Source organism: Silene latifolia, unplaced genomic scaffold (assembly GCF_048544455.1).
Source record: "Silene latifolia isolate original U9 population unplaced genomic scaffold, ASM4854445v1 scaffold_70, whole genome shotgun sequence".
Classification (NCBI taxonomy): Eukaryota; Viridiplantae; Streptophyta; class Magnoliopsida; order Caryophyllales; family Caryophyllaceae; genus Silene; species Silene latifolia.
Window position 1 is genome coordinate 4127290 of NW_027413609.1, and position 26398 is coordinate 4153687.

General features: G+C 38.1%; 2 protein-coding genes across 2 annotated transcripts; one reads left to right on the forward strand and one right to left on the reverse strand.

Annotated features, from left to right (window-relative positions):
• Positions 1 to 17610: 17610 nt before the first annotated feature.
• On the reverse strand, positions 17611 to 20358 carry LOC141639997 (putative pectinesterase/pectinesterase inhibitor 28). The gene is made up of 2 exons (XM_074448965.1): positions 19179 to 20358; positions 17611 to 18346 (listed from the first exon to the last, which is right to left on the reverse strand). Exons 1-2 carry the CDS (start codon positions 20269 to 20271, stop codon positions 17649 to 17651), a joined length of 1791 nt encoding a protein of 596 aa, XP_074305066.1. The 5' UTR covers positions 20272 to 20358; the 3' UTR covers positions 17611 to 17648.
• Positions 20359 to 20867: 509 nt separating this feature from the next.
• Positions 20868 to 26398, forward strand: LOC141640050 (uncharacterized). The gene is made up of 5 exons (XM_074449011.1): positions 20868 to 20909; positions 23956 to 24917; positions 24964 to 25423; positions 25530 to 26144; positions 26237 to 26398. Exons 1-5 carry the CDS (start codon positions 20868 to 20870, stop codon positions 26396 to 26398), a joined length of 2241 nt encoding a protein of 746 aa, XP_074305112.1.

A 26398-nucleotide genomic window follows, 5' to 3' on the forward strand; every position in this document is an offset into this window, starting at 1 on the left:
ACGTTGATGAAGTATAGGAGGAGGCGGCTCGTAGGGCACCGGGGGATGAGGAGGAGAATGAAGAAGAGGAAGAGGACAAGGAGGAAGAGCAAGCTCAAGGAGGAAGCAATATGGGGAAGAGTCGTTCCGTTGGGCAAGATGGGTGTCAAGCATTGGCAAGAAGAGGAAGCCCTCCGCGTAGTGGTGGTTTTATGATTGATACTCTTTAGGAATTTCATTATCGTTTAGAACTTTGAACAATTTAATTCTCGAGTTTTAAGCCGGCCATAAGGCTAATACTAGTAGACCTTGTATGATTGAATGGTGTGGTAAACACCGTTTGGATTGCATTGCATGTATGTTTGACCACAGGGGAACTTGGAGGCCATTGGTGGCTGAAAATTTGGACTACCTAGTAACACTCGGCCGAGTACCCTTCTTACTCGACCGAGTGGCGGTCCACTCGAGCGAGTGACGGCTCCACTCGATCAAGTAGGTCGGAAGATAGACGTGAAAACCTCCTGTAAATACCCCAACTCGACCGAGTGGCGTGACCACTCGACCGAGTGACTTTGACTCGGCCAAGTAACTTCAGAATTCGACCGAGTACAGTGGAATTTGACCCTTTCTAGGAGTTTTGGACCACCTGCCATGCATTTGACCTTGATTTTGGACTATGCCGACCTACTAAGAGTCGATTGACCATGGAAAACCCACACGATAGACCTTTATGAATTGTTTACTCTTGATCTTGTTACATGCTTGGGTGGTATACAAACATAGTCAACCTACAAATGTTTATATGATGGCATAAAGTACATGAAAATGTGTAGGCATTCCGTAATAGTAGTGGCAAAGTAAATAATAGTAGTAAGTACACACCACGTGACGAGTTTGTATCACTAGTACGTGTTGTGGCCGTTCAATATGATATGTTGAATATTAAGAGTGGTTGAGCCTAGTCATATAGAGTACTCATTTACATGTGTATATATATACATATAGTAATCATACAAACTAGCCGACCTTGGCCACGCATAACATAGATATAGTAAAACAAGTCGAGACCCTTTGGCGAACACAACTTGCGACAATAATGGTAGGTTAACGGGAGAGTGTTATGTGAGACTTATAGCGAACTTCGGGTCGAAGTTCTCTTTTTGGGGGAGTGAATGTAAGAACTCGGAAAATTTAGAAAAGAAAGAGCATGATACGTGGCAAAGTATTGAGAATGAACAACACCTAGGATAGATAGGATATATTTGTGTAACAATAAGAGTGATGATGGCAAGATAATACACGAGAACCGAGAAATAGGCTCGAGAGTAGACCGAGGAATATTTGGGAAAGAGAGTGAGTGGCGAACTTCGGGGACGAAGTTCATTTTAGGGGGGGGGGGGGAGATTGTAATACTCGGAATTTGTGGGACCCGTACTTAGACCTAGGGATACGTGAGGGAACCCACATGTACTCGAAAGTAAAGGATGATCCTCCTACGAGACCAAGTATGACCTAAACTAGACCTAATAAACTTCCAGTGGACCAAGTAGAACCCCTAGTGGACCAAGTGAGCCGACACTCGGTCGAGTAAGTATATACTCGACTGAGTGAGTGCCACTCGGTCGAGTGGTGCTGAGCTGTACCCGAAAAAGTACATTCGGGATTTCATTCTATCCCAACCCTATCCCATTCATTCTTCTCCTTCTTCCTTCTTACACTAAAACCCTCTCTCTTCTCTCTAAAATGCTCCCAATGCCCTTCCCTTGGCCTTCAAGCTTGGATTAATGGCGGAACACCTCTCCTATGTCCCGATCTACCATTGTAAGTTGAAATCTCACCTTTTCCTCTTTGTCTTATGATTAAATTCGAATTAGATTTTACTAAGAGAGGTTATATAGTATTTAGCTATGTAAAATGAATAGTTAGTGACTAATAATGAGGGATTTTATGTTGTAATTTAGTATAGAGTGAATTGTGATAGTTATTACATGATTTATGTAGGATGAGACGGTTATATGAGATGGATACTTGGTGATTTCGATTAGCTTGTGGATTATGCTAAAAGGTAGGTTATCCTACTCGGTTTCAATATTGTCTATGCAGATTTGGGTTTCTTTCCTCACTAATGCATTCATGAGTCAGTTGGTATGTATGTGGGATTAAATTCATGAATTTGATCATGTGTTAAATGTTTTTCTTCCATTTGTCATAAATGTTTGTGATTGTGTTGTGTTGGAGGACTTTGGTGGTCATACTTGATTGTTGAGGAGACGTAAGACAGTTAGGAAACCGTGTTGCGCTTGGGTCACTCCTTGGAGCTTCCCACTCCAAGGGGGATGTACACATTAATGCCTTGAGTCACAGAGGGACTCGTGTGCTTGAGGCACGACGTCTGGTAGGGGATTCGGTTTGCTTCCGGACCCGGTACGTCTGGGTGTGTCCTGGTACCTTTGTGTGAGATGTGGTGTCGTGGGCGTGTCCCTAGCACCGGTGGTTGTGGGTACATGTTGGCGTGTCCCGGTACCGGTATGGCGATTGCATAGTCGAGTCTCTTTCAGATGAGTATGTCGCGTCTACACTTATCGAGTCGTGTCATATGTTTGTGTATTGAAATTGATGTTTGTTGTGTCCGTGTAAATATCACCTATTTTCGGGGTAGCCTCTGTCGATCCATAAGATATTTACGATCATATGGGGAGCAATTATTTACAGGTTAGTTTTGGTTGCTTGCGGGAGACGGGGACGAGCCGTGATGACATTCGAGTCAAGCTTAGTCGACTAGATTAGTTTAGTACTCATGAGTTGTATTATTCATTTCATTTTTTTAATTGTGCCTATGTAATCCACTAAATACTTGTTTATGTTAATTGTTTCTCGATTGCGCGTCCGATTTCACTACCTCGGGAAACCGAGAAGGTAACATCTCTCAATTACCTTGGCCGGGTAAGAAGGGGGTGTTACAATTTTAGTTATAAATAGTGTAACTTTAGTCATTATTTGAAATTTCTTTAGTTTTAAGACAAGTTTATATAATTTGTCCTATTATAACTTTAGTCCTTTTGGTATAACTATAGTCTAAAATTATGTAACTTTAGTCCAAAATCATGTAACTTTAGTCCAAATTTAAATTTAGATTTGAAACCAACTCAATAACACGATGAAACTGAAGTTCCACATATTGTCATTGAAGTTTCACATATAGCCAATGAAGTTGAACATAATACCACTGAAGTTGCGCATAATGAGCATCAAAGTTGTACATAATGCCATTAAAATTACACAAAATCTCTAATAAAGTTACAATAATGGCCATTGAAGTTATACACATTGAAGTTTCAAGGGTGTAACTTTAATGTTTATCTAACTTTGAAATAAACAACAAAATAACCAACACAATGATAAGACGATATTTGAAATAAATTCTCCCTCCTCTTCAACACTAAAATTGAAAAAATTATAAAAACTTGACTGGAAATTTCAAAAATCAAAATTAATATTTCAAAATCATATTGTAACTTCAATGTTTCTGTAACTTCAATTTATACAATGTATAACTTTAGACGTTAATAGTATAACTTTATTTTGATTATTATATAACTTTAGCAAAAAATTTATTTGTTAACAAAAATCACTAATAGATATAAAGAAAATAAAAAACAAGTCTGAAAATATAAAACAATAAAAACTCAAATCTGAAAAAATAAAATCTAAAAATAAAAACTCAAATCTGGGAAAAAAAAATCAAATATGAAATTAACAAAATCAACGACACAACAAAATTAACAAAATCAAATCTGAAACTAACAAAAATAAAGAACTCAAATCCGCCAAACCTCAGATCTGGTGGTGCGGCGTGAGTGGGATCGTTTGTTAACAAAGAAACACAAGCCAGCAGCCCTATTAATTTTTTTTTAAAAAAGTGAAACTTTAAAAAATAAGAAAAATTGAACAACACCGGAACCACAACCAAACACTTCCGCCGTCATTCTCACCCGTCCACCGCACGACAAAAGATATTGCTTTTTTGTTTTTTCCGGGTAGACTAGGACGAGAGGAGAGTGATGGTGGCCGGAGGTTGAAGAGTGGTTGGTTGTGAGAGTGAGGGAGAAGGAGATGTGAAAAAAAAAGAAGTTTTGCTGGTGATGGCGGCTTGTCGACGGAGAATGAGAGGGCTGAGGTGGTGTGTTTATGAGAGGGCGGTGGTGTGGCCGTTGTAGTTGTGGTAGTGCACCAGGGAGCAAAGACGAGATCTGAGGGGAGAAATAGGAGGACGATGGTGCTGGATCTAGTGCAGGCCGCCGGAGTTTGGTGGTGTCGACGAGAGGACGAAGAAGAAGAAAGTAGAAAAGGAGGGTGGCTGTTGTGGTGTGTAATGGTGGTTGGTCGTGACGGTGGTCAGGAGGGTTGTTGGTGGGTGTCGGGTTTGGAGTGAGTAAGAGGATGTGGGGATTTTTTTTGGTTTTGTTTGGTTTTGTTTTTTGTTTTGGTTTTGTTATTGAGAGAGAATGAGAGGAAATGAAAGGTATGAAAGGTATGAAACTGAATGATTAGTGAGGGATGATGGAGTGGGTAAAGAAAGGGGATTAGAATTAGAAGAAGTTATGAATGATTAGGGAGGAAGATTAGTGAGGTTCATTTGTGACCCTTCAAAGAGATGTAATCTCATCCCTCCATTCCCTTCATCCAAAGGCCCTTATAAAGACTTATGGACTACTAAAATATAAGGGACTTACTAGAACCTCTCTCTCTCTCTCTCTCTCTCTCTCTCTCTCTCTCTTTATATATATATATATATATATATATATATATATATATATATATATATATATATATATATATATATATATATATATATATATATATATATATATATATATAGAATCCGGTGAGAACGAACACTCGGTGAGAACGGTGAGAACGAACTAACTAACCTTTATTTAATTAAAAACACACTACAATTGTCTTAAAAATATAAAAACACGGCAACAACCTCCCACTAATACGAGCCCACTATCCCAACTCCTAACATGTCATGCTGCCACCACCAACAGACGGAGACCACCACTTCGAGCTACCACCACGACCAGCAACAGACGACGCCGACGATACAACCACCACCATCATAGGCCGACGAGCCTGTTACTCTCTCATTCCCAACCAGTCACTGTCGCGACCAGATTTACGACATTGGTGTGTTGCTTCCAATTGTGATAAACCTAATTTGTGATAGACAATTCATCGCCGATAAGGCCACAACTACTTCACCATTCTGAAATTCGACAACAACTTATTTCTATTTGTGTCCATTCCCATTCTCTCACCAGTCAACGACGACACTAGTCCATCAGCCATGACCCACCTTCGTTATTTTCCCGTCTATTTCAATGTATCTACATTAACCTTCGATGTATATAGCCAGTATTTCGATGTATCTAACATATATACACAAAATTATTTATTAGGCACATCAAAATTGCTCCGAGATACATCAAAATTGCTCCGAGATACATTAATATCAAAATTGTTCCGACCTTTAATTTGATGACGAATCTGATGATGGTGACGGACAAATCAAAGGTGATGATGATGAGGAGATCTCTAGTGGTACGACTTGGCCTGACGCTGCTGAGTTGAAGACGGTGATGGTTCTGTTGAATATATAACTTCGTCCGACGAGCGTCGGAGGTCCGGCTGCAGACAAGTATAGTAATTGATGGGATTGATGGATTCGGCTAAAAATTTGTTTTCAAAGTATGGTGTTTTGTTTGTCACACCTGTACTTCTTTACTGGAATAAAAAAAACCCGACAATCACCATACATTTAAATGTACGGTGTTTTCTAATTGTCGACCAATCAAAACACACAGGAATCACTCATGGTGTCGCAACGGTGCAAAGAATCGATGTTGTTGATTGGACGGTGGGCTTCTGGGTGATAGGTGAAGAAGGAGATGATGATCGCGGGGACGATGAGGTAGGAAGGGAGAAAAGATAGTCGGTAAGTTGTTCTGCCGTGGGTGGTCCGGTACGGTGCGATGTTTTGGGAGGCGACGGTGGTACGTTAGGTGGCTGCCGGTGACGAGGTGCTGATGGTGGTGTCAGGTTTGGCAAGAGGTGTAAATGGAGATCGGAGATGAGTTGAAATAACAACCTTAATTTAAGGGGTGGGACTTGGGAGGTACTAGATATGCGTTCTCACCGAGTGATCGTTCTCACCGGATCTTGCCTCTATATATATAACGTAGCTAATAACAATGTTTATTGATTAGGCCAAAAAGAGGGAAGTTATTCTAGCTGACCTAGTTCCATCCGAGAAGAAAGTTGTGCGTGTTGCTCGGGGTTTCCTAAACATGCAGAACACATTAGCAGAAACTATCAAGGTTCATGGTGTACCATTTTTGAAGTATCATTGAAAAGTGGAGATAACCCATGTCTTTCCAGGTCATGAAAATCTTGCACTGCCCATCCCAGTTTCTGACAAGCTTACCATTCTGAAAAATGCGGTTCAAGGTTTTGTCCCATGGCCTAGTAAACACATTTACCTTGCTCGTTCGTCTCCGAAGCATCTACCGAACAATGAAGTTGGGGTTTGAAAAATACATTTCCTTTTGTCTTTTTTCACCTATATAATTAGTGAAATTAATATGTTAACGAACCTATAATACGTTGAAACATATGTAATTTTTGTAGGGCACAAAAAAGACGGATAAGGCGGACTCGATAGACATTCCTACTACTACCTCATCTCTTACTTCTTCATGGAAAAATCAAGTTGGGGTATTTAATTAATTACTTATTTTTTAAATAACTCTATTCTTTTCTATATTTTGAAAAATGGTCAAAAGCTAGCTGTAAATGTAAGAGACTACTCTATTTTTATACAATGAATCAATGTAACAACTTTTCCCGCCATTTGACCCTTGTAACAGAATTCCATTTTGTAACAGAATGACAGTTTATTGCTGAGTTGTTGATGAGTTGTTATCCAACTGACATCCCACAATTGCAGTATTCATATCATGGTGCAGCTGATGCCCTGTTCATGATCTTTGTTGTTGCTACAGCTCCCTGTTGTTATTAGCTTCTAATTAAATTTGTTTTTTTTATATATGTGTTCTACATATACAGGATGTTAGGACAAGCAGTACAGCAAAACCGTATTCGCATACTTTCCCCCCAATGAAAGAAGCTAGGAGCCTATCTAGTAGACCTGAATATAGTGGGAACGATTACATGCAACATGTCAGGACAGTGACGATGAGAGCCTTTTATGAGGAGGCTGGTCGTCGCATAGCAAGCGAGCAATTGATACTTATTCCGCTCGCGGAAGATATTATTGGGAAAGAAACCGAAGTAGTTGTTTCATGGGATACGCTAACCATTTCGGCTGGCCTCCTTGAGATTGATATCCAACACCTCTATGTTTGGATGAAGTAAGTTTCTTAAGTAACTCATTTACTTTAATAAAACATCTAACTAATAAGTAATTTAGATCTTCATATATATAGTGTTTTTTATTTTAATTACCGGATTTAAAACCATAATTTAGGTACTTAAAGTCGAGAGTGATGTTTGAGAACAATATTCCAAATGACCTGTACGGATTCATGTGCCCCTTTATCTTATCTATGCATATCTCAGTGATTCATTACCAAGATCGGATAGATTACATTACTCAAGAATTTACAAAGAACAAAAAACTCGTTTTTGCCCCTTATAATGAAACCGGGTAATATTTAATTAATATTATAGTTAGAAGCATACATGAACCTTTTTTTGGATATGCTGATGCTGCTGCTCTATTGCTGCTGCTGTTGTTTATCTAACATATATGTCTCTCGATCTAGGAGGCTTTGGGTGCTAGAAGCAATCAACCCGGTCACAAAGAAAGTTTTTTGGTTGGACTCTTTGCATAGGCAACCTACCAATACTTTTAAGGAGTTGATTACTAAGTAAGTTATATTGCTTTATACGTTCTATAGAATTAGGATCACATGAGTCCACCCTATCTTTTTGAGTTCGTGAGTCCATGATACAATATCACACGTTATACTACACAATATCACAGCTTACAGTTTCACACGTTATACTAAACAATATCACAACTGAAATAAAAAAGTTTTTGAAAAAAAAATTCGAAAAAAAAATCGTGATATTGTTTTGTAATACAATATCACACGTTATACTAAACAATATCACAGCATACATTAAATTTTTTTTTTTTAAAAAAAAAAAGAAAAAAGAAAAAAAAAACTTTTTCGAAAAAAAAAATTTGAAAAAAAAAATCGTGATATTATTTTGTAATACAATATCACACGTTATACTAAACAATATCGCATCTAAAAAAAAATAAAAAAAAAAAAAAAAACTTTCGGAAAAAAAAATTTGAAAAAAAAAAATTCGAAATTTTTTTTTTTTTTAAAAAAAAATCGAAAATAAAAAATTGAAAAAAAAAAATTCGAAAAAAAAATTCGTGATATTGTTTTGTATAGTCCGTGATATTGTTTTATGGACTCATGGACTCAAATATATAGGTGGACTCATCGGATCTTGCCTCTATATATATATATAGGGTCGGGGTCCCGTACAAACTAAAGTTTAGTACGAACTGATTTAAGAGACCACAATAAGCTATTCAAAAACAAATGTCAACCGCACCTTCTCTTTCATTCATACTTACCCACCATCCCAACTCTCTTCACCCTTGTCCTTATCCTCCACCACCACCAACACCACCATGACTCGTCGCAGCGACCGGCCATCCTGCCAACTGTTGAAACCCGACAATACTCTTGTTGCTAGCCCCGCTGACGAACCCGACCAACTGCCTACTTTATTCGTCACCTTTGCCGGCGAATAATAAGTCGACGGAAACAATTATCCGGCTCCAATTTCCCGATAACCTCGCTGGTTCCAATAAATTTTGAAATATTACTTTGTTTTTTGTAGATCTAACATTTCTATGGAGTTTTATGAAATTGGCGTACGGTTCGCCGATAATGGTCGTTGATCTAGGTGGTACTCAAAGGTGGGTTGCGTGGTGATGGGGGGATTTGAATGGGAGAGAGTCGCTGGTGGGAGGAAGTTCGCCGATAATGGTTGTTGATCTAGGGACGACGTCGTTGAGGGGTCGGTGTTGATTATGATTTGATGAAATGATTTTATAAATGTTGATTATGATTTCATGAATGTCGATTATGATTTCATGGGAATGTTAATTTTTGTTGAATTGCTTATATGTTTATATTTATAGATGAAAGATGGGAAGTTTGAAGAAGCTTGTTCAAGGGTTTTTTCAATAAATTCATCATTTTCTTCTGCTTTTTCTTGAAATGGAGTTTGTTGAGGATTGTTGTTGTTGTTGCATGATGGAAGCTTTGAAGATGAAGATGGAGATGGTGATGGTGTTTTACAATGCTTCTTTGATTTTGATGGCGTTTGTGTAGAGTATTTGTGTACAGTATTTGTGTTGTTGAATGGAGGATTGCTCTATAGCACCTCTCTATTGTGTACAGTATTTGTGTTGTTGAACAAAATCAATTTACGACTACATTTTTATTTCTTTTCCAGATACTTAACAAAATCAATTTCAATTTTGTCAAATACATTACTTCATTTTACAGCTTTAATGCAATTTCAAGTTCTATCTATTCCCTTTTTTTTTCAAAGCTTAGTTTGTTTATCATATTGGCCTGATTATCTTCAGTATAACTTTCGTTATCACTCGCAATATAACACATAAAGCAAGCGTCAAAATTATTTTTTGAGTTCTTAAAACTTACTCTGTATCTTGTTCCCTGTTGATGTGGTCATTGCCTCTAAAAGTTTGATAAACTGAGATTTCGACTTGAAAAACTGCTTTTATAAATTATAATTATGCACAAGTAGCAAAACCAGTGTCTCATGAGATAATATAGTGTTTTCATTAACTATTCTCCATTGTCAATTGCTCATATAACTTTTACTGAGTTGCAAATAAAAAGTAAATCCTAAAAAGATAAGAGTGGACCTTTTTTAGGGGAATTGAGATCTAACGAGAGAGACGGGTGTCCTTAGTAGAGATATGTATCTTGCAACTTGGAGGAGTGTATATAGCTAGTTGGAGGTATGTATCTAGCCATTTAAATGAATGTAGTTAGCTAGTTAGAGGTATGTATCTAGCAATTTAGAAGAGTGTATCTAGCTAACTAAATGTATGTATCTAGCAATTTAGAAGAGTGTATCTAGCTAGCTAAATGTATGTATCTAGCAATTTAGAAGAGTGTATCTAGCTAGCTAAAAGTATGTATCTAGAAATTTAAAGGAGTGTATCTAGCTAGCTAAAGACATGTATCTAGAAATTTAAAGGAATGTATCTAGCTCTCTAAATGTATGTATCTAGAAATTTAAAGGAGTGTATCTAGCTATCTAAAGACATGTATCTATATATTTAAAAGAGTGTATCTAACTAGATAAAAGTATGTATCTAGAAATTTAAAAGAATGTATCTAACTATCTAAAGACATGTATCTATAAATTTAACGAAGTGTATCTTACATTTTAAAGGTTCGTATCTAGCAATTTAATGAGATCAAACGAGGGCAAGGGGTATCCTAAATTGAGCGACGTTAAATTTAGAAGGTATCATCATCAACTCCTTTGTAATATAGCTGGTTTAATTTTTTTTTTCAACTAGATATCTTCTTGTTTATTGATACGGTTAATTAAGAGGGGAAAAGTGAGTCAAACAGGGGCCAGGGGTACTCAATTCGTTCATGCCTCAGCTTTATTTCGGGTCCAAGTACTTTTGGTTATCAAGCTTTCGTATGCATTGTAATTTGTGAACCAAATGACTAAATATTATGGGAATACACTATAGATATCAAACTAATGTAATTGATGTAGAATACTGCTACATACATTTAGAATCATATCGAAGAGGGGTGAAATTCCGTATGAACTTGAGTTCAATAAGAATTATACAAACTACATAGATACGCAAGTGAATACTGGAAGATACACGTATAAATACTGCCAGATACATAAATCATACACGTATTTAGTAGTATTCATACATGTATCTGTATTAGTACTTCGTGTATCCACCTCCAAACTTCGAACTACCACTACCACCACTACCATCAACCAGCAACCACCCTATCACTGACCACCACCACCACCCACTCCAACCGCCTCCTTACGACAACACCAGCGTCAACTCAGACCCTCGCCGGCGAAATTAATGAGTATTGACGCCCAGAAAATCCCGACGCCACTACCAACGCTAACCCCTATTTCTCTTTCCCCTGTCCCTATCTAGCCAGAGCTCCGGCGGCCACAAGTAAACACGAGGACAACACTAGCGATAATAAATCTACAACTCCGATGGTTGACGGAGTCAGAGAAATGTCATAAATCTCCACCGTTAACGGTCACTCATTTGTTCTTTTAATTCAACATTTGAGTTATAGATCTACTAAAATCAAATTACAATTTTAAAAAACTAACTCAACCTGCGAACTAGTCGGGATGTTTAAATCCAGAAAAGTGAAAGAATCGATTGATAGTCGGAGATGAGCCGGTCTTGTGCCGGCATCATGGTCCTCGATGTCAAGGGTGGAAAAATTAGAGGATTGGGGAAATAGGAAGAGAAGGAACAAGGTGGCACCGGAGGATTGGTCCACGGAGGTGTCGCCGGCAGGATGGTGTCTGCTGGTGGTCACCGGAGGCAGCTGGCGGTGGATGAGGAGGTGATAGAAAATTAGGATTTGAAATAAGCTTTTGTTGAAAATATGGATGGGTATGAAAGTTGGGCCGCATGTGACTTATTAAAGGTTGGGCCTTATAAGTAGATAATGTCAGCCTTCAATATGCAGTTCGTACAGTTCGCACCGAACTTTAGGTTCGCACAGGATCCTATTTCATATATATATATGTGTGTGTGTGTGTGTGTGTGTGTGTGTGTGTGTGTGTGTGTGTGTGTGTGTGTGTGTGTGTGTGTGTGTGTGTGTGTGTGTGTGTGTGTGTGTGTGTGTGTGTGTGTGCGCGCGCGCGCGTGTGTTTCTGCCTTTGTAAAAAAAAGGGCCTTTGAGAAAAAAAGATCTTCAAACGAGGAGTAACTGAAGAACGACATTGGCCCCACTTTTACCACGATAACAGAGGTACGTATACGCAAATACAAGATTTCTAGTGTAAATATTAAATCATCACTGTCTTTTTTAAGTATGTAGTACGCATTACACACTAGTTGGTAACTTCGTCTATTTTATGTAATAATAGGCCCCTCACCAGGCGGACAGCATACAGTAAGGTACTACGTTTGTCGTAACATGATAGAGATTATTAGGCGAAGATATGTCCTTATTCCAGAAAGGGTTAGTAATAATAATGTGTTTTTATTAGACGGTTTACTTACATATATTTTTCTTTCATTATAGTTTTAATTAGTATGTTGCATGTTGCTGCTCTTGTTGTTACGTTGATGTTGCATGCTGCTTCTATATGCTACTCTAACATATATGTTTTCGTTAATGTCTTTTTTTTCATAGTATATCTTCAATGAGCCACAAAACCTCGAGTACTCAAGACTTCAAGTCGATGTGGTGAAAGACTTGTCGGGAAAATACGTCCTTGAACTTTGAAATAATGAAAACTAAAGAAATATATATTTGGGTCATTTTACTTCTAGTTTTATTGATTTTATAGCTATCGATCTACTCAAGACTTAAAGTTTTAGGGGCCATTTTTGTTGAAGATATATTAAGGCTGTGATGCAAGTTGTTGTATATATATTTGGGTCAATTTACTTCTAGTTTTAGGGCCTTAATGTCATTATTGTAATGGTAAATTGTAATGGAGAACATGAGAGTTTTTTGTCAAATGGTAAAAACCCAATTTGATGCTGCTGCTGCTGTGGTTATTTGATGCTGCTGCTGTAAATTTATGCAAGATTTTGACAGTAGTGCACTGATTGTATTTATATATAAAAAAACCAATACCAACGGTTATTATAAAAACACCCGTTGTTATTAATTTGCCTCCATAAACTATTAAACGTGCACATTACTATCAACAACGAGTTTATCATATAAAACCGTTGTTATTAACGTCCCACTCACTCTTTATACAACGGATGTTTTATAACAACAACGACTATAAACCTTTGTTAAAATACTTACAACAACGGTTTGTATCCATGAAACCGTTGTTATTACTTTCCCACCAAAATATTTTATTTCTTTTCACAACAGATAGTTAATAACGACAACGGCAATTAAGCGTTGTTATACCTTTGACAACAATTACTTTTAAAAAACGTAACCGTTGTTAAAACTTTTAACAACGGCCCGAACGACAACGCCTGCTTTTTTCTATAACAACGGTTATTAGTCGTTGTTGTCCCCTATATCTGTAGTAGTGAAGTACCACATGCTCAATCAATTAACTATGCGCAAAACCTAGGCTCATTACGACTTAATAGGAATCTCAACTTAAAGAACAGACTCGACTTTTCCTGATTTTCTAGAACCGAACAGGCCCGCTATAAAATGCATAACTAATTCCAGAAGATTCCAATCGATGCCAGGCCAATTAGGTTGTAACCCCATGACTCTTAGCTCCAACTATTTTTGATTGTATTTTTCCGAAATTCCAAACTTATCAACGATTTCCAAAAGCTGACAGAATCCGTCGCATAAAAAGTAAAGATTCATAAAACGGGTTTTAAATATCATTTTTTGGAAATTTCAAATCCTATTGTCACTAGACTCGTCAAATATGATGTATGAAAAATGCCTCGTACTCAATGGACATCTAAGTTAGGGTTTCAAGCCTTTTTCCACAAAACTATCAAATTCGCGGACTTTTCGGCTACATGCTCATAAACAAATCACCTAGGACAAACTACAAAGAATTTGGATACGAAATTTGATAGAAATAAACTAGGCTTGCAATGAACACGTGTCTCTTCCTTAACCTTTTGAAACCGACGAATCTAAGACAGCGAAAACAATTAAACAAGGCAACCTAAGGAATCTGTAAATTGCTGTAACAATCCTAATCATACTAACCCTAGTTAATAATGATGATGCACGACTAAGCATTACAATCTAAGACTCTAAAACATGATAAATCATAAAAATGAATTAGAGTACTCACAATTGAAGAACGAGATCGATTCCAAGAACGGATGCCCTAATTTCAAGAACCATGATTTCCATTTTCTTTGGATGGTTAAAAAGAATGGGGAAGAAATGAGATTAGAAAGCTTAGAAGTGATTATGAATTGTTTAGGCCATTACTAATAAGATTAGAAACTGAACACATATATATAAAACTCCCTTTAAATAATAAATGAACCGTTGCAAAACAATAAAAATTGATCCACTCGGTTGAGTACTCGAACCCACTCGACCGAGTAAAAATACGGAGTACTACAATTTTCAATGATGCTCCTGCCTCGAATGAAGCCTCTCTGATTAAAAGAGATCAGATCGGGGAGGACACTTGCCAATCTGTTACAAATTACTTTTGAAATCCATTTGAGAGGACATTACAGCATGTTATTGGTCTATATTGTAAAACAGTTGTAGGTCTATCCACCTTACAGATCAGAGTAAACAATGTAACATTCAACTGTTTAGAATTGAACCCGAATGAAAGAAATCTATGATAGCATTTGTAATATTTCCACCAACAGTTTCCCATGTGTCTTTAAAGAATTTACTTGAGTAGCTATCATGACCTAGTGCTTTGTCATTAGGAATATGGAAAATGATGTCTTTAATTTCCCCTCTGGTAATAGGCTCCATGAGTTTTTTCTTATGTTGATTATTACATGTGATCCTCTTTTGCGCAATGCTTTTACTAGCCATTGTTGTGGAGTTTTGAGACCTAAGGAGCAGTTGATAATACTCCAAGAAAGCTTTTTGGATGTCTTTCCCATGAGTATGCAGGTGATTTTTGTGGTCCGTAATCTTATAATATAGTTCATATTCCTCATCGCCTTTATTACTCCATGAAAATAAGAACTATTGAATAAACTTGTTTTAAAGGTTGTGTAGTTGGCCAAATTGGTCAATCTAATACAACGAGACGGGTACCACGATAGGAATCGGGCATACATGGCCGATTAATCAAGCACGTAGTTGTGAGTGAGTAGTAACACGGTCTACAATGCATGGAGAGAGAATAAAAATGGATAAAAATTAACTCCGGTGTCGGATTATGGAGACCCGGGGTCTCTATTTATAGTAAAACAAGGGTAGAAAACAGGTTGTTTCTTGACTCTTGATGTAGTTTTAATTTATGCACTTTTAACCCTTTAATTGACCATATTTTACATGCTATTTGTACCAATTAGAGTTATTTTCATAGTTTTTAGCTTTCTATTTGTAATTCAATGTTATTTTACGCTTTTTGTGTTGGAAAGAAGCCAAAAGTAACGGAATCCCGTGTTTAAAGAGCATTTGAAAGCTAAATTGACGGTTATAATGACTAAGCATGAAGAGGAGACCAAAGCCAATGTCCCCTAAAGCATTACACAAGGTTTGAGATGATTTACATATTCCAATCCCGACAACCCAGGACCATCCCTAACGGATTTCAAGGCAGAAAAGAGGGAAAAATAAGAAAAAACAGCTTTACTCAAGCGAGACAGATCTGACCCGCCGAGTCAGATGTGGAGAACAGCTTATCCTGCGCGGGACGACTTCAACCCGCTGGAGACACGCTGATGTTTCTGCATCTCCTAATCAGATCTTAACCTAATGGTGCATTAGTATAAATAGGTGGTTTTTCAATCAATTTGTGGATCTTATCCTTCATTATTAAAACTTAGCTTCATCCCCAAACCTAGATTTATTACTTTAGTATAATCTTTCATTTATTAGCATAATTACTTCTTTATTATTACTTCATTCTTAGATTTATTTTGTTCTTAAAGATTTTTTTGGGTTTTATTGAAGAAGAGTGACAATTATTCATCTATTGTTCGTCATCTATTTCATTACTTGCTTAATTAGCTGGTATAATTCTTAATCTGTCTTTAATCCCTTGTTATTTATTTATTAAGTTTATTTACCAATTACTTGTCTTAATCGTCATGATTAGTTTAGTTTATGTGATTGTTAATGTTGTTAGCTCGTTAATGATGATGATGATTAGTGATTAGTGTTTTAACTAGGGTTAATGGGATATTAGAGGGTTGATTAAGAGGATAATCCATGCTGGTTGAATTTAATATTTGATTAAAGCTTCTAGTTTCAACTAGTCCACTCCACATATTTGATGTTCTGAGTTTTGTACGTAGATGAATGTTTACATGATTTACTCATTGTTTATAGACTCTTATAAGACTGAGAGCCTTAGGATCTGTTGGAACTTATGCTATGTTGGTGAGTTAAACGGATTTATACAAGAGCCAATCCGACTTTGCCTAGGTAAGGTCGTTAGACCGAAAGACTCGACCCATAGTCTGATTAGAACCCTAACTCGACTAAGATACTCAAATTTATGGACCATTGCCAAGTTTTCTAGGAAAGACGCTTTTTTTGCTAATGGGATTTGTCGATAGGAAAATGTCTCACCCTCTCTTTTAGACTTTTGTATTATCGACTCGGTGGGATGTACCGAACTTTCCCTGACCCCACTCCTTGGCCTTTTTGTAATTTCATGAATTGTGTTTAATTTAGTGTTCTCTTCTACTAAAAAAATTAAGTTGTATCTAACAATTTTTTAGTAATAATTCAACAAGGTTAAGGAATCAAAAAATTTATAGAGTGAGGAATCGAATTCAATTGAGTTAACTCGTTTTCCACATGAAAATAGTTGTTGATCATGATTATAATAGTCATAGTTTTGTAATGAGGTTTATGAATTTAAAAAAATATGGAGTTAATCATGCAATATTAATAAGAAGGGAAATAGAGATAACGAAGGTTAAAATTGAAAAGTTTGTTAAAATTTAGCCAAAATTAGAAAGTTAGGGCCATTAAAGGTAGCACTTATTTCATCTCATTTAAGAATTTCCACATAAATTTTTAGGGGTGTACCATGTTCTTTCATGAGAAATCCCAAAATAAATTAAATAAACTCATAGAGTTTTACATACGTAAGAGCACCCACAATAGAGAGGATTGAGCATCCTCTTAACTCTCTCTCTCTTCTAAAAGGACATCCTCTCTATTGTGAGGTATATGTTACATGTCCTTTTAGCAAGAGGAAGATGGTTACTTCCTCTACTTTTAGAGGAAATTAAAGGAAAGTAAACATTGGCTCTAGTGCCCACTAACCAACCATTATTTTATTTGTATCTAATAATTTATTTATTTATCAAATATGAAATTATTTAAAGTAAGATTAACAATTTAAAAGGATCCTCTCTATTGTGGTAAGAAAACTAGAGGAGATAAAGGAAGAGGATGATAATAATGAAAAATAAGGTAAATGAAAAGATATTGAGGTGTCATAAAAATAGAGGGTGAGTGAAAAAATAAGAGGAAGGTAACCTCCTCTCTATTGTGGGTGCTCTAAACATTCTTTTACTATTTAAAAGAAAAAACGCGTTCATTTTAACAAGTAAAAAGAAACAAATATATAGAAAGTAGCATTAGATGATCATAGAATATGTAGTACATAATTTACAACCACTTGACTTGCTACTTAGATTTCTTGGTTATCATTAAACATGCTTATACAACAATCATCCTTGGTTCATATGGTATTTGAGATAGTAAAATCCACTTATCATCACCATAAAACTTTCCAGGGGTAAAATCTTGAATTTCAGTAGCATTAAGCTTCTTAATTCCATGCCACTTTACGCGATTACTCTCCACAGCACCAGGTCCCCTATTCTCATACTCGCTTAAGAAACAAGTATCTTCACCAAAGGTCCCCATCCACGGCTTCCACCCTTCAGCCGCAATGGAATCATCAAGAAATGATTGCATGAAAATGGTCCTAGAAAACTTTTTCCACGGCGTTCCTAAATACGCTTTATTTTCATGACGAAGCGGGTAATACGCAGGATCAGCTGAAATAATGCAGTTTTGTAGCACGAAACCGGTAGGCTCTTTCTCATTTATTCGGCCATGCGCTGCAATAGTGCAAGATTGGGTCTCCAACGGCTTCCGGAGTATAAGCCTGCAATTTTGGAAGACAGCAATCGCGTTGCCTAGAATAAAGTCTATGGTCCCTGAAATAGAGCAATGTCTGTAGAATTGTCTATGGCTGTGGGCATAGAGGGTGTCCTTGTATCCGTCAATATGACAATTGTAAAATATCGACATGTCTGATTGGACTAAAAGTGCCACTGCTTGATGCTTCTCTGCACCTGCTGAGTTCTCGAAACCAATGTCTTTTGCCACAAAATTGCTTCCCATTACAGCTGCAATGTAGATATTTAGGAAAGTAGGCAATTTTCAAAATATTGTTCGACATATCATCTTTCTTAGTTTCTAACGAATTATTATATTTTCAAAGAATAGTTTAATTCGCACCTGCCCCCGTAAGGCCGTAACCATAATTTCGATCCCAAAGCGATCAAAATTTTGTCACCTTTAGGGTGTGTTTGGATCGAGGGATTTGGAGGGAAAAGAAAGGGAAGGAGAGTAGGGGATTTAAAATCTCTTGTTTGGATAGCAAATAACGGTGGTGGGAAATGGAGGGGGAGAGATTTGGAGGGATCCATTTTCCCTCCTCCAAGCCTAATCAAAATCTCTCCACAATAGGCAAGATTTGGAAGGAACTGTATCCAAACACCCACACTCCATTTGCCCTCCCCTTCCCTTACCTCCTTTTCTCTTCCCTCCTTCCCCCTCCCCTCCCTTTCCCTCCACTTTTATTATCCAAACACACCCTTAGGGTGTGTTTGGATAGCAAAAGTGGAGGGAAAGGGAGGGGAGGGGGAAGGAGGGAAGAGAAAGGGAGGTAAGGGAAGGGGAGGGCAAATGGGGAGTGGGTGTTTGGATACAATTTCCTTCCAAATCTTGCCTATTGTGGAGAGATTTTGATATGCCTTGGAGGAGGGAAAATGTATCCCTCCAAATCTCTCCCCCTCCATTTCCCTCCACCCTTATTTGCTATCCAAACAAGGGAGTTTAAATCCCATACTCTCCCTCCCTTTCTTTTCCCTCCAAATCACTCAATCCAAACACACCCTTAAAGACACTCGTGATATGGTTTCATGGTCATATTGTATAAAAAACCGGCTAACTTACCAACAGTTGCAGTCTTGAGGACAACAAAACCATCACTAAAACTCTTGTGTCCAGTAATTTTTGTCTTAGCAGGCCCATCTCCAACGAACATAACATGCGCCATATTAGGCTCCACAACAATAGTTTCATCATATATACCTTCCTTGATATAGATAACAAAGGTTTTATTGGCTCCAGTCACAGCTTTGTTAGCATCTACAACAGGTACTTGTTTTAAAGCCTCCCCGATGGTTTTAAACTGACCACTCCCATCTTTTGCCACCAATGCATCTGCTTTCATTTCGGATCCTGGTGTTTGTAGAAGCCTTCGTTGCTTCATATCTATCCAATGTGGGAATTTGTCCTCCTCCTCATCATGTTTTGTTTTTATTACTGAATTACCTTCTTTCTCGGATAGTAATCGTCCAAATTCACCCAACCCTGAAATATCAAAAGATTTAAGAAGAGTAGAAAGTTGCGTAGCCATCCCTAAGCCATTAGTAGTAAGTTGTTGTGAAACGTTTAATAATTTCTTCATCTCTTCACCGGCGTTCCCAGTCGTATTCTCAAATGCATCAATACAACTTTCTTGAAATGTTAATGCACCACTAAGCCAAACTCTCATGTTTTCTACGTAATCATCTAGCTTACTAAACTCGAACTCCCCAATCTGGTCAACCGATCTTTTAAGGTCAATAACGGCGTACTCCATCACTATTTTACAGGCTTCTAGAGCACCAGAAGTCCTAGGATCATCCTTTGCGGCTTTAATAGTTTTTGAATTTTCTAACGCATTTTCAATTTTGTTCATCGCTGCTTCAAAACCTGCTTTTATGAGAACCTTAGGATCTGAGCTGTTTGTATGAGAAAGGGTTTTAACACAAGTTTGTCGATAATCTGTAGTTTGGCATAACGATTGTACAGATTTCGATGATGTGGTTACAGCTCCATTATTTCCATCGTGATCGCTCGATGAATTGTGATGTTTGCCTATATCCTTCAACCCAACCGCGACAGCTGCAACCATTGCCACTAACATCAAAGATGAAATCCCTATAACAGCTATCCTTCTTTTCCTCTTTTCTGAACTATTCAATCCATCGTCACCTGACATTTTTCCTCTTTAAATGTTTGTTGCTATGAATAAAGGTAACGTTTCCTTAGAGATCTAATTTGTTTTTGATTTAGACGTGAGCACAAAATCGAGTTGTTTTTTTTTTTTTTTATGATTATTTTGCTAATTTTTTTTAGGGCTGGCATAAAAGCATGGGGAGTAAAATAAGAATGATGGGATGTTGTTATATATCTTAATTAAGTGTTTTTTATTCGCTTAATATAGAAATTCCAATGTGAGGTTCATATGAATTGCACTGATGTTTATTTGAATTTCAGTTATATCACAAATACTAAAGCCTGTCATATTCTATAAATATATGCACTTACTTTTGATACAACAACAACAACTTTTGTATTGTATTATGCTACATAGTACTCTTTCAGTCTTTCTATAAATTTATACATAGATCCAATGAATTAAGATTCTTTCTGAAACTACCCTTGTAATACCCGATAATTTAATGGCATGGTTAGTAGCTAATCAAGGTGAAAATGTGTTTCATAAATAATAATTGGGCATTTTATATATTATATTTTATAAATAATATTTACGATTAATGAATATGTCATGAGACGGAAAATAATAAAAAAATAATGGATGAGTCGGGAAGACGAGTTGGGTCGATTAATAGGCGTGTAATATGAAACCAGTAGCCCCAATCACATGTTACTATTTTCGAAAGCAAAGCAACAACATTCATCATGCACTACCCACATGCTTTTATTCTATAGCCTTTCGTAAGACAAAACATACTCATACATTACAAATCCTATTTCCATGTTACTAATACAACAATATTACAAATACACTTCGTCACCTAAACATATTCATAATCACAAAATTCGTATTCTTCTGCTATTGCCACTCCATCTTTTCCAATCAATTCATCCATTTCAACCACATTCTTCATACAACATGTACATATGAACAATAGTAGGCATGTATATGAAATCATTATATAAAATTACACAAACAAAATTACGTATAATCATATCACATATGAACTACTCCCTTTTTTCACCACATTACTCATCATTCTCATACACTTTTCTAACAATTCCAACCAACATTTTAAACCAACTATCATGCAACATGCTTTCAATCAACAACATACGAAATCACATCATCACCATCTTTTCTACACATTCCCCATTCTCCACATACATACATCCACTGATTCATACCACACATCACTATATAAATACACAGTTCCCAAGATAAACACATAGCGATCCCGACTCATATCCCATGGTGACCGGTTCAAAATTGTAGGGCGAGTTCGCGACTTTAGGACGTCTCCCAAGCCTTTGCATTAGCTCCTACAACTTTTACCCCGGGTTCATTTTAATTTGACTCCCTATATTCATTAGGTTCATTGGTTACAGGTTTCAGGATCGTCTCTGTAACATCCCACGTAATTGAAGAGGTCCAGTTATAGGCTTAAATGACTAGTGCTTAAAGGGATTTGAAGTACTACTCATATCAACAAAGTGCACTTTCTTTTATGGTCATCCATGCGAAAGAACTCCAAAGTTAAGCGTGTTTGGCTGGGAGTAGTCTTAGGATGGGTGACCTCCTGGGAAGGTTCCCGGGATGCGCATGAGTGAGGATAAAATGCGCTAGAAAGGACCCGTGTTGATCTGTGGCCCATGTACGCAACCTGGTGAGCTATCATAAGTAACCGCTCCCGACCCGGTTTGGGCCGGGGTGTTACAAGTGGTATCAGAGCAACCCTGCGACCGTGTGGTGATCGGAGGCAGTTGTTATACGCTCCTGGAGGCAGTGGTTATACGCTCCATTGTGATCACACACCTAGCGGGGAGGATTCTGGGTTAGCGGTTATGCTCCCAGGCGCAACGAGGACGTTGCGTTCTTCAAGTGGGGATGATTGTAACATCCCACGTAATTGAAGAGGTCCAGTTATAGGCTTAAATGACTAGTGCTTAAAGGGATTTGAAGTACTACTCATATCAACAAAGTGCACTTTCTTTTATGGTCATCCATGCGAAAGAACTCCAAAGTTAAGCGTGCTTGGCTGGGAGTAGTCTTAGGATGGGTGACCTCCTAGGAAGGTTCCCGGGATGCGCATGAGTGAGGATAAAATGCGCTATAAAGGACCCGTGTTGATCTGTGGGCCATGTACGCAACCTGGTGAGCTATCATAAGTAACCGATCCCGACCCGGTTTGGGCCGGGGTGTTACAGTCTCTCTGATAGTATTTGTAACACCCCCATACTCCAAGTGCCTTACCAGGACCACTTAAGGCATGAAAGTGCTACCATCTCGGTTACCCGAGGCATGATAATCATAAAACAATAACGAAACAACATTTAAATAGTATAACTTTAGTGAAAGGTTACAATTCAAAACCAAGTACCAAATATGGATACAAGTTCTCAAACCAACTGTCTAAACAACTAACTGCAAAGTTTATAAAACTACTATGCTACAGCGGAAGACTTCTATCATCCGACGGTGGCACATCCCAGCTATCCCATGTAACTCAACTCATACCTGCTCAATGACTGCTCACCATCCCCGAATGGATCACCGCAGGTTTTACAAACAACAACACGGGGTCAGTACTAATCACACAATTTATATATATCAACAATACGATAAACAAACAGCTCACACCGTCACACACACAATCACACCAGTCCCCTTGATCTCAATCACCGACTGTCCACTGGACCAGCCCTGCCAGTGGGGGACCGCATCCGAACCCACCAAATCCCCGCTCATCATATCGAGCGATTTCCCTGTTCATTAATGTGCACATCCCCTTCCGTGGCGGGTTCCACGAAGGGCGAAACTAGGGCGTGAAACCACTCCCGCAAGTGACTCCACTCAGCCGAGAACGCATCTCGAGAACTAGAGACAAACAATCACAATCAACAACCGTCACAGTACGAATACGATATTATTCAACAACCACAACACATCAACAACACATTATGGGACTAATACTGAGTTGGGAAACCCTACCTGGGACAGCAACACAATCAGACGGTCTCAACAACTGTATTAAAATTCCTCTTCTACGAATCCGCCTCCTAACATATAATCACATAATTACTAACAATCACAAAACTAACACAAATCCCCAATTCCCAAAATTAGGGTTTAACCAACTTTAAGGAAATACTATAAAAACGGTACGTAGATCTTACTCTCGACGCAAGGATCACAAAGGTATAAAGAAAGGTGAAATCCGACCTTCCAAACTCCGGGATTTGCCAACAATGCGATTGATGCGAAGAACGTAGTTGATTTCTCTTTTTGACAGCAATTAGGTTTTAAAAAGTGTTTAAAGAATAGTGACGGAAGTAATATATACTTTAATCGCATTATTAACAAAACTCGAGAAATCGTCCCCCGTAAACCGGCTACTCGATCGAGTAGCTGAGGTACTCGATCGAGAGCCCCCTTACTCGATCGAGTATCTACGTTACTCGATCGAGTACCCAACAGGTCAGAAACTATTTTAAACTGCAACTCACCCTTACTCGACAGAGTAAGGCGTACTCGATAGAGTACCCAGAGACTCATAAAACCGTAGTATTACAGGGTCGCCCTCCTAAGGGGAGGCCACCATTGGAACACCCGTCTTTTTCTGATCATTCTGCTACCGAAAACTTGAATAATTATTCTCTCTCCTTTGATAATTCATCTGCCCAGGGTAACAATCCTCGTTCCCCTGTTCTCCTTAGTGATTACATAGTTCCTGCTGTTCAATCTTCTGCTCGTAAATCTGTTGTTGTGGTTCCAATTGCTTCTGCTAGTTGTAATTCTGTTGATACCGCCATTGTTGTTGAGAATTCTTCCATTAATCCTGGGACTTTTGTGCCTACTGTTACTGCTACTGTGATCCCTGAGACTAGTAGCATTATTGCGTCTGAACCTTCGGTTACTGAGCCTAGTCCCATAGTTGAATCTGTGACTTCTGGTAATTCTGAGAACTCTGATGCTATCCCTGACAATCCTGGTGTTAAATCTGCTGTAACTAAGGGTATTACTGGGACTGATAAGCGTCAATGGAATGATGTTGTAAAAGGAGGGAATCAACTGGGTAAGTCATTATTTTTTTATGAACATATTAAGCTTTCCACGGAAATTGATGTTGAGCTTGATGATTTTAAGAGTGAACTTGAGTTCTGGCAGTTTACCTTGATGAGTAACTTCTTAGGTTCCAAGCCTACATTCAAACAAGTTCAGGAGTTTGCTCAAAAATGTTGGCATCATATAGCTTCTCCTGTTGTCCAATACTATAAGAAAGGGTGGTTTAGCTTCAGATTCACTAGTTTGGAGGACATGAATAACGTATTAAAGGAAGGTCCTTGGAAATTAGGTAATAGTTCCCTCATCCTGAAGCAATGGTACCCTAATTTTTCCATGGAAATGGATAGAGTATCCACTGTTCCTATTTGGGTTCTATTCCCTAACTTGGAACCTTTTCTATGGTCTGAAAATATTCTTAGTAAGATGGCTAGTAAGATTGGGAAGCCTTTGTTTGCTGATCTCAATACCACCTGTAAGGCTAAACTTTCCTTTGCTAGGATTATGGTTAAAGCTGATCTTTCAACCACTCTGCCTGACCATATTGTTCTGAATACTCCTTATCATGGGCAATCTTCTCAGAGGTTCACTTATGAATGGTTACCCTTCCATTGTTCTGGCTGTGGGAAGTTGGGTCATCAGCTTGGTAGTTGCAAATGGCACCAGCCTAAGGCCCCCAGCTGTCCCCAAGAAAGTCTACAAGCCTATTTCTAAGCATGTGCCTACTTCTGCACCTAGTGTATCTCACCAAGAGGAGGGAAATGGCTCAGAATACCTTGAGCTAGGTGGTACCTCAGCTTGCCTTGATGAACCTACTGCCTCTTGTAGTGCTGAGGAGTTGGAGGCTTCTGTCACTATTCAGTTGGTGGTAGCTTCTCCCTTGGCTCCTGAAATACACTCAGAATGCCTTGAGTTAGGCCACAGTCCCCCTCCTTCTGATGATGCTACAGTGATTAGCAGTGAGTCTCAAATTGCCAAGAAGGGAGACTATTCAGAGGCTCCTGCATCCCCTACTTCTGATACTCAGACCTGGGTTACTCCTAATAAGTTTGACCTTCTTCAATCTAGTGATCTTATTGCTCCTGCACCAGTGGATAAAGCTCCCCGTGATAAAACCTGTCATGAGGATCTGCTCTTGGAACATTAGAGGGTGTAATGACCCTCTCAAGCAGCAGGAACTTAGTGACTTCATGTAGGCTAATAAACTTGATATTCTTGGGGTTCTTGAGACTAGAATAAAAGATAATAAAGCTAACAAATTTATCAAGAATAGGTTCAGTAACTACCATGTAGTTTGTAACTACTCTAGTCACTATAATGATAGGATTTGGCTTATTTGGAATCCTGTCACTATTGCTGTTACTACCTTGATTGTCCATGATCAATTCATTCATTGTAGTATAGTTCACCATGCCACCTCTCACAAATTCCATTTGACTCTAGTCTATGGGAATAATGATCCTCAAATCAGACTGGATCTTTGGTCTGCTCTTTCTTCTATAAAAAACACTGTTACTGACTGGCTAGTTCTGGCTGATTTAAATGTGGTAAGGGATGTGTCTGAAAGGGTTAGCTTATCTCCCCCTGATTTAGCTGATATCTTGGACTTCAATGAATGCATCCTGAAATTCCAGCTGGATGATATTAATGGTTCAGGTTGTGACTTTACCTGGACTAACAAGCAGGATGATAGTACTAGGGTTTGGTCCAAGTTAGATAGGGTCGTTGCTAATTCTTCCTGGCTCTCTAATTTTCCTACCACTCATGTTACCTTTCTTCCTGCTGGTGTCTCAGACCACTCTCCTATTATGGTCAGTGTTTTGATGATCCCCATGTTAGAGCCAGGTTTAGTTTTCTGAACAGCTGGTTTGGTCATTCTTTGTACAAGGGCATTGTGTCTCAGGCCTGGCAGACTTATGTAAAAGGTTCTGCAATGTTTAGAGTATTTAGCAAGTTCAAGAATGTTAATACTTCAGTTCCCTCCCAGATAGAGTCTCTCTTGCAAGATCTTCTCTCATGGATTGTCAGCAGGAGCTCCAAGCTTCTCCTTTATCTCAGATTCTGA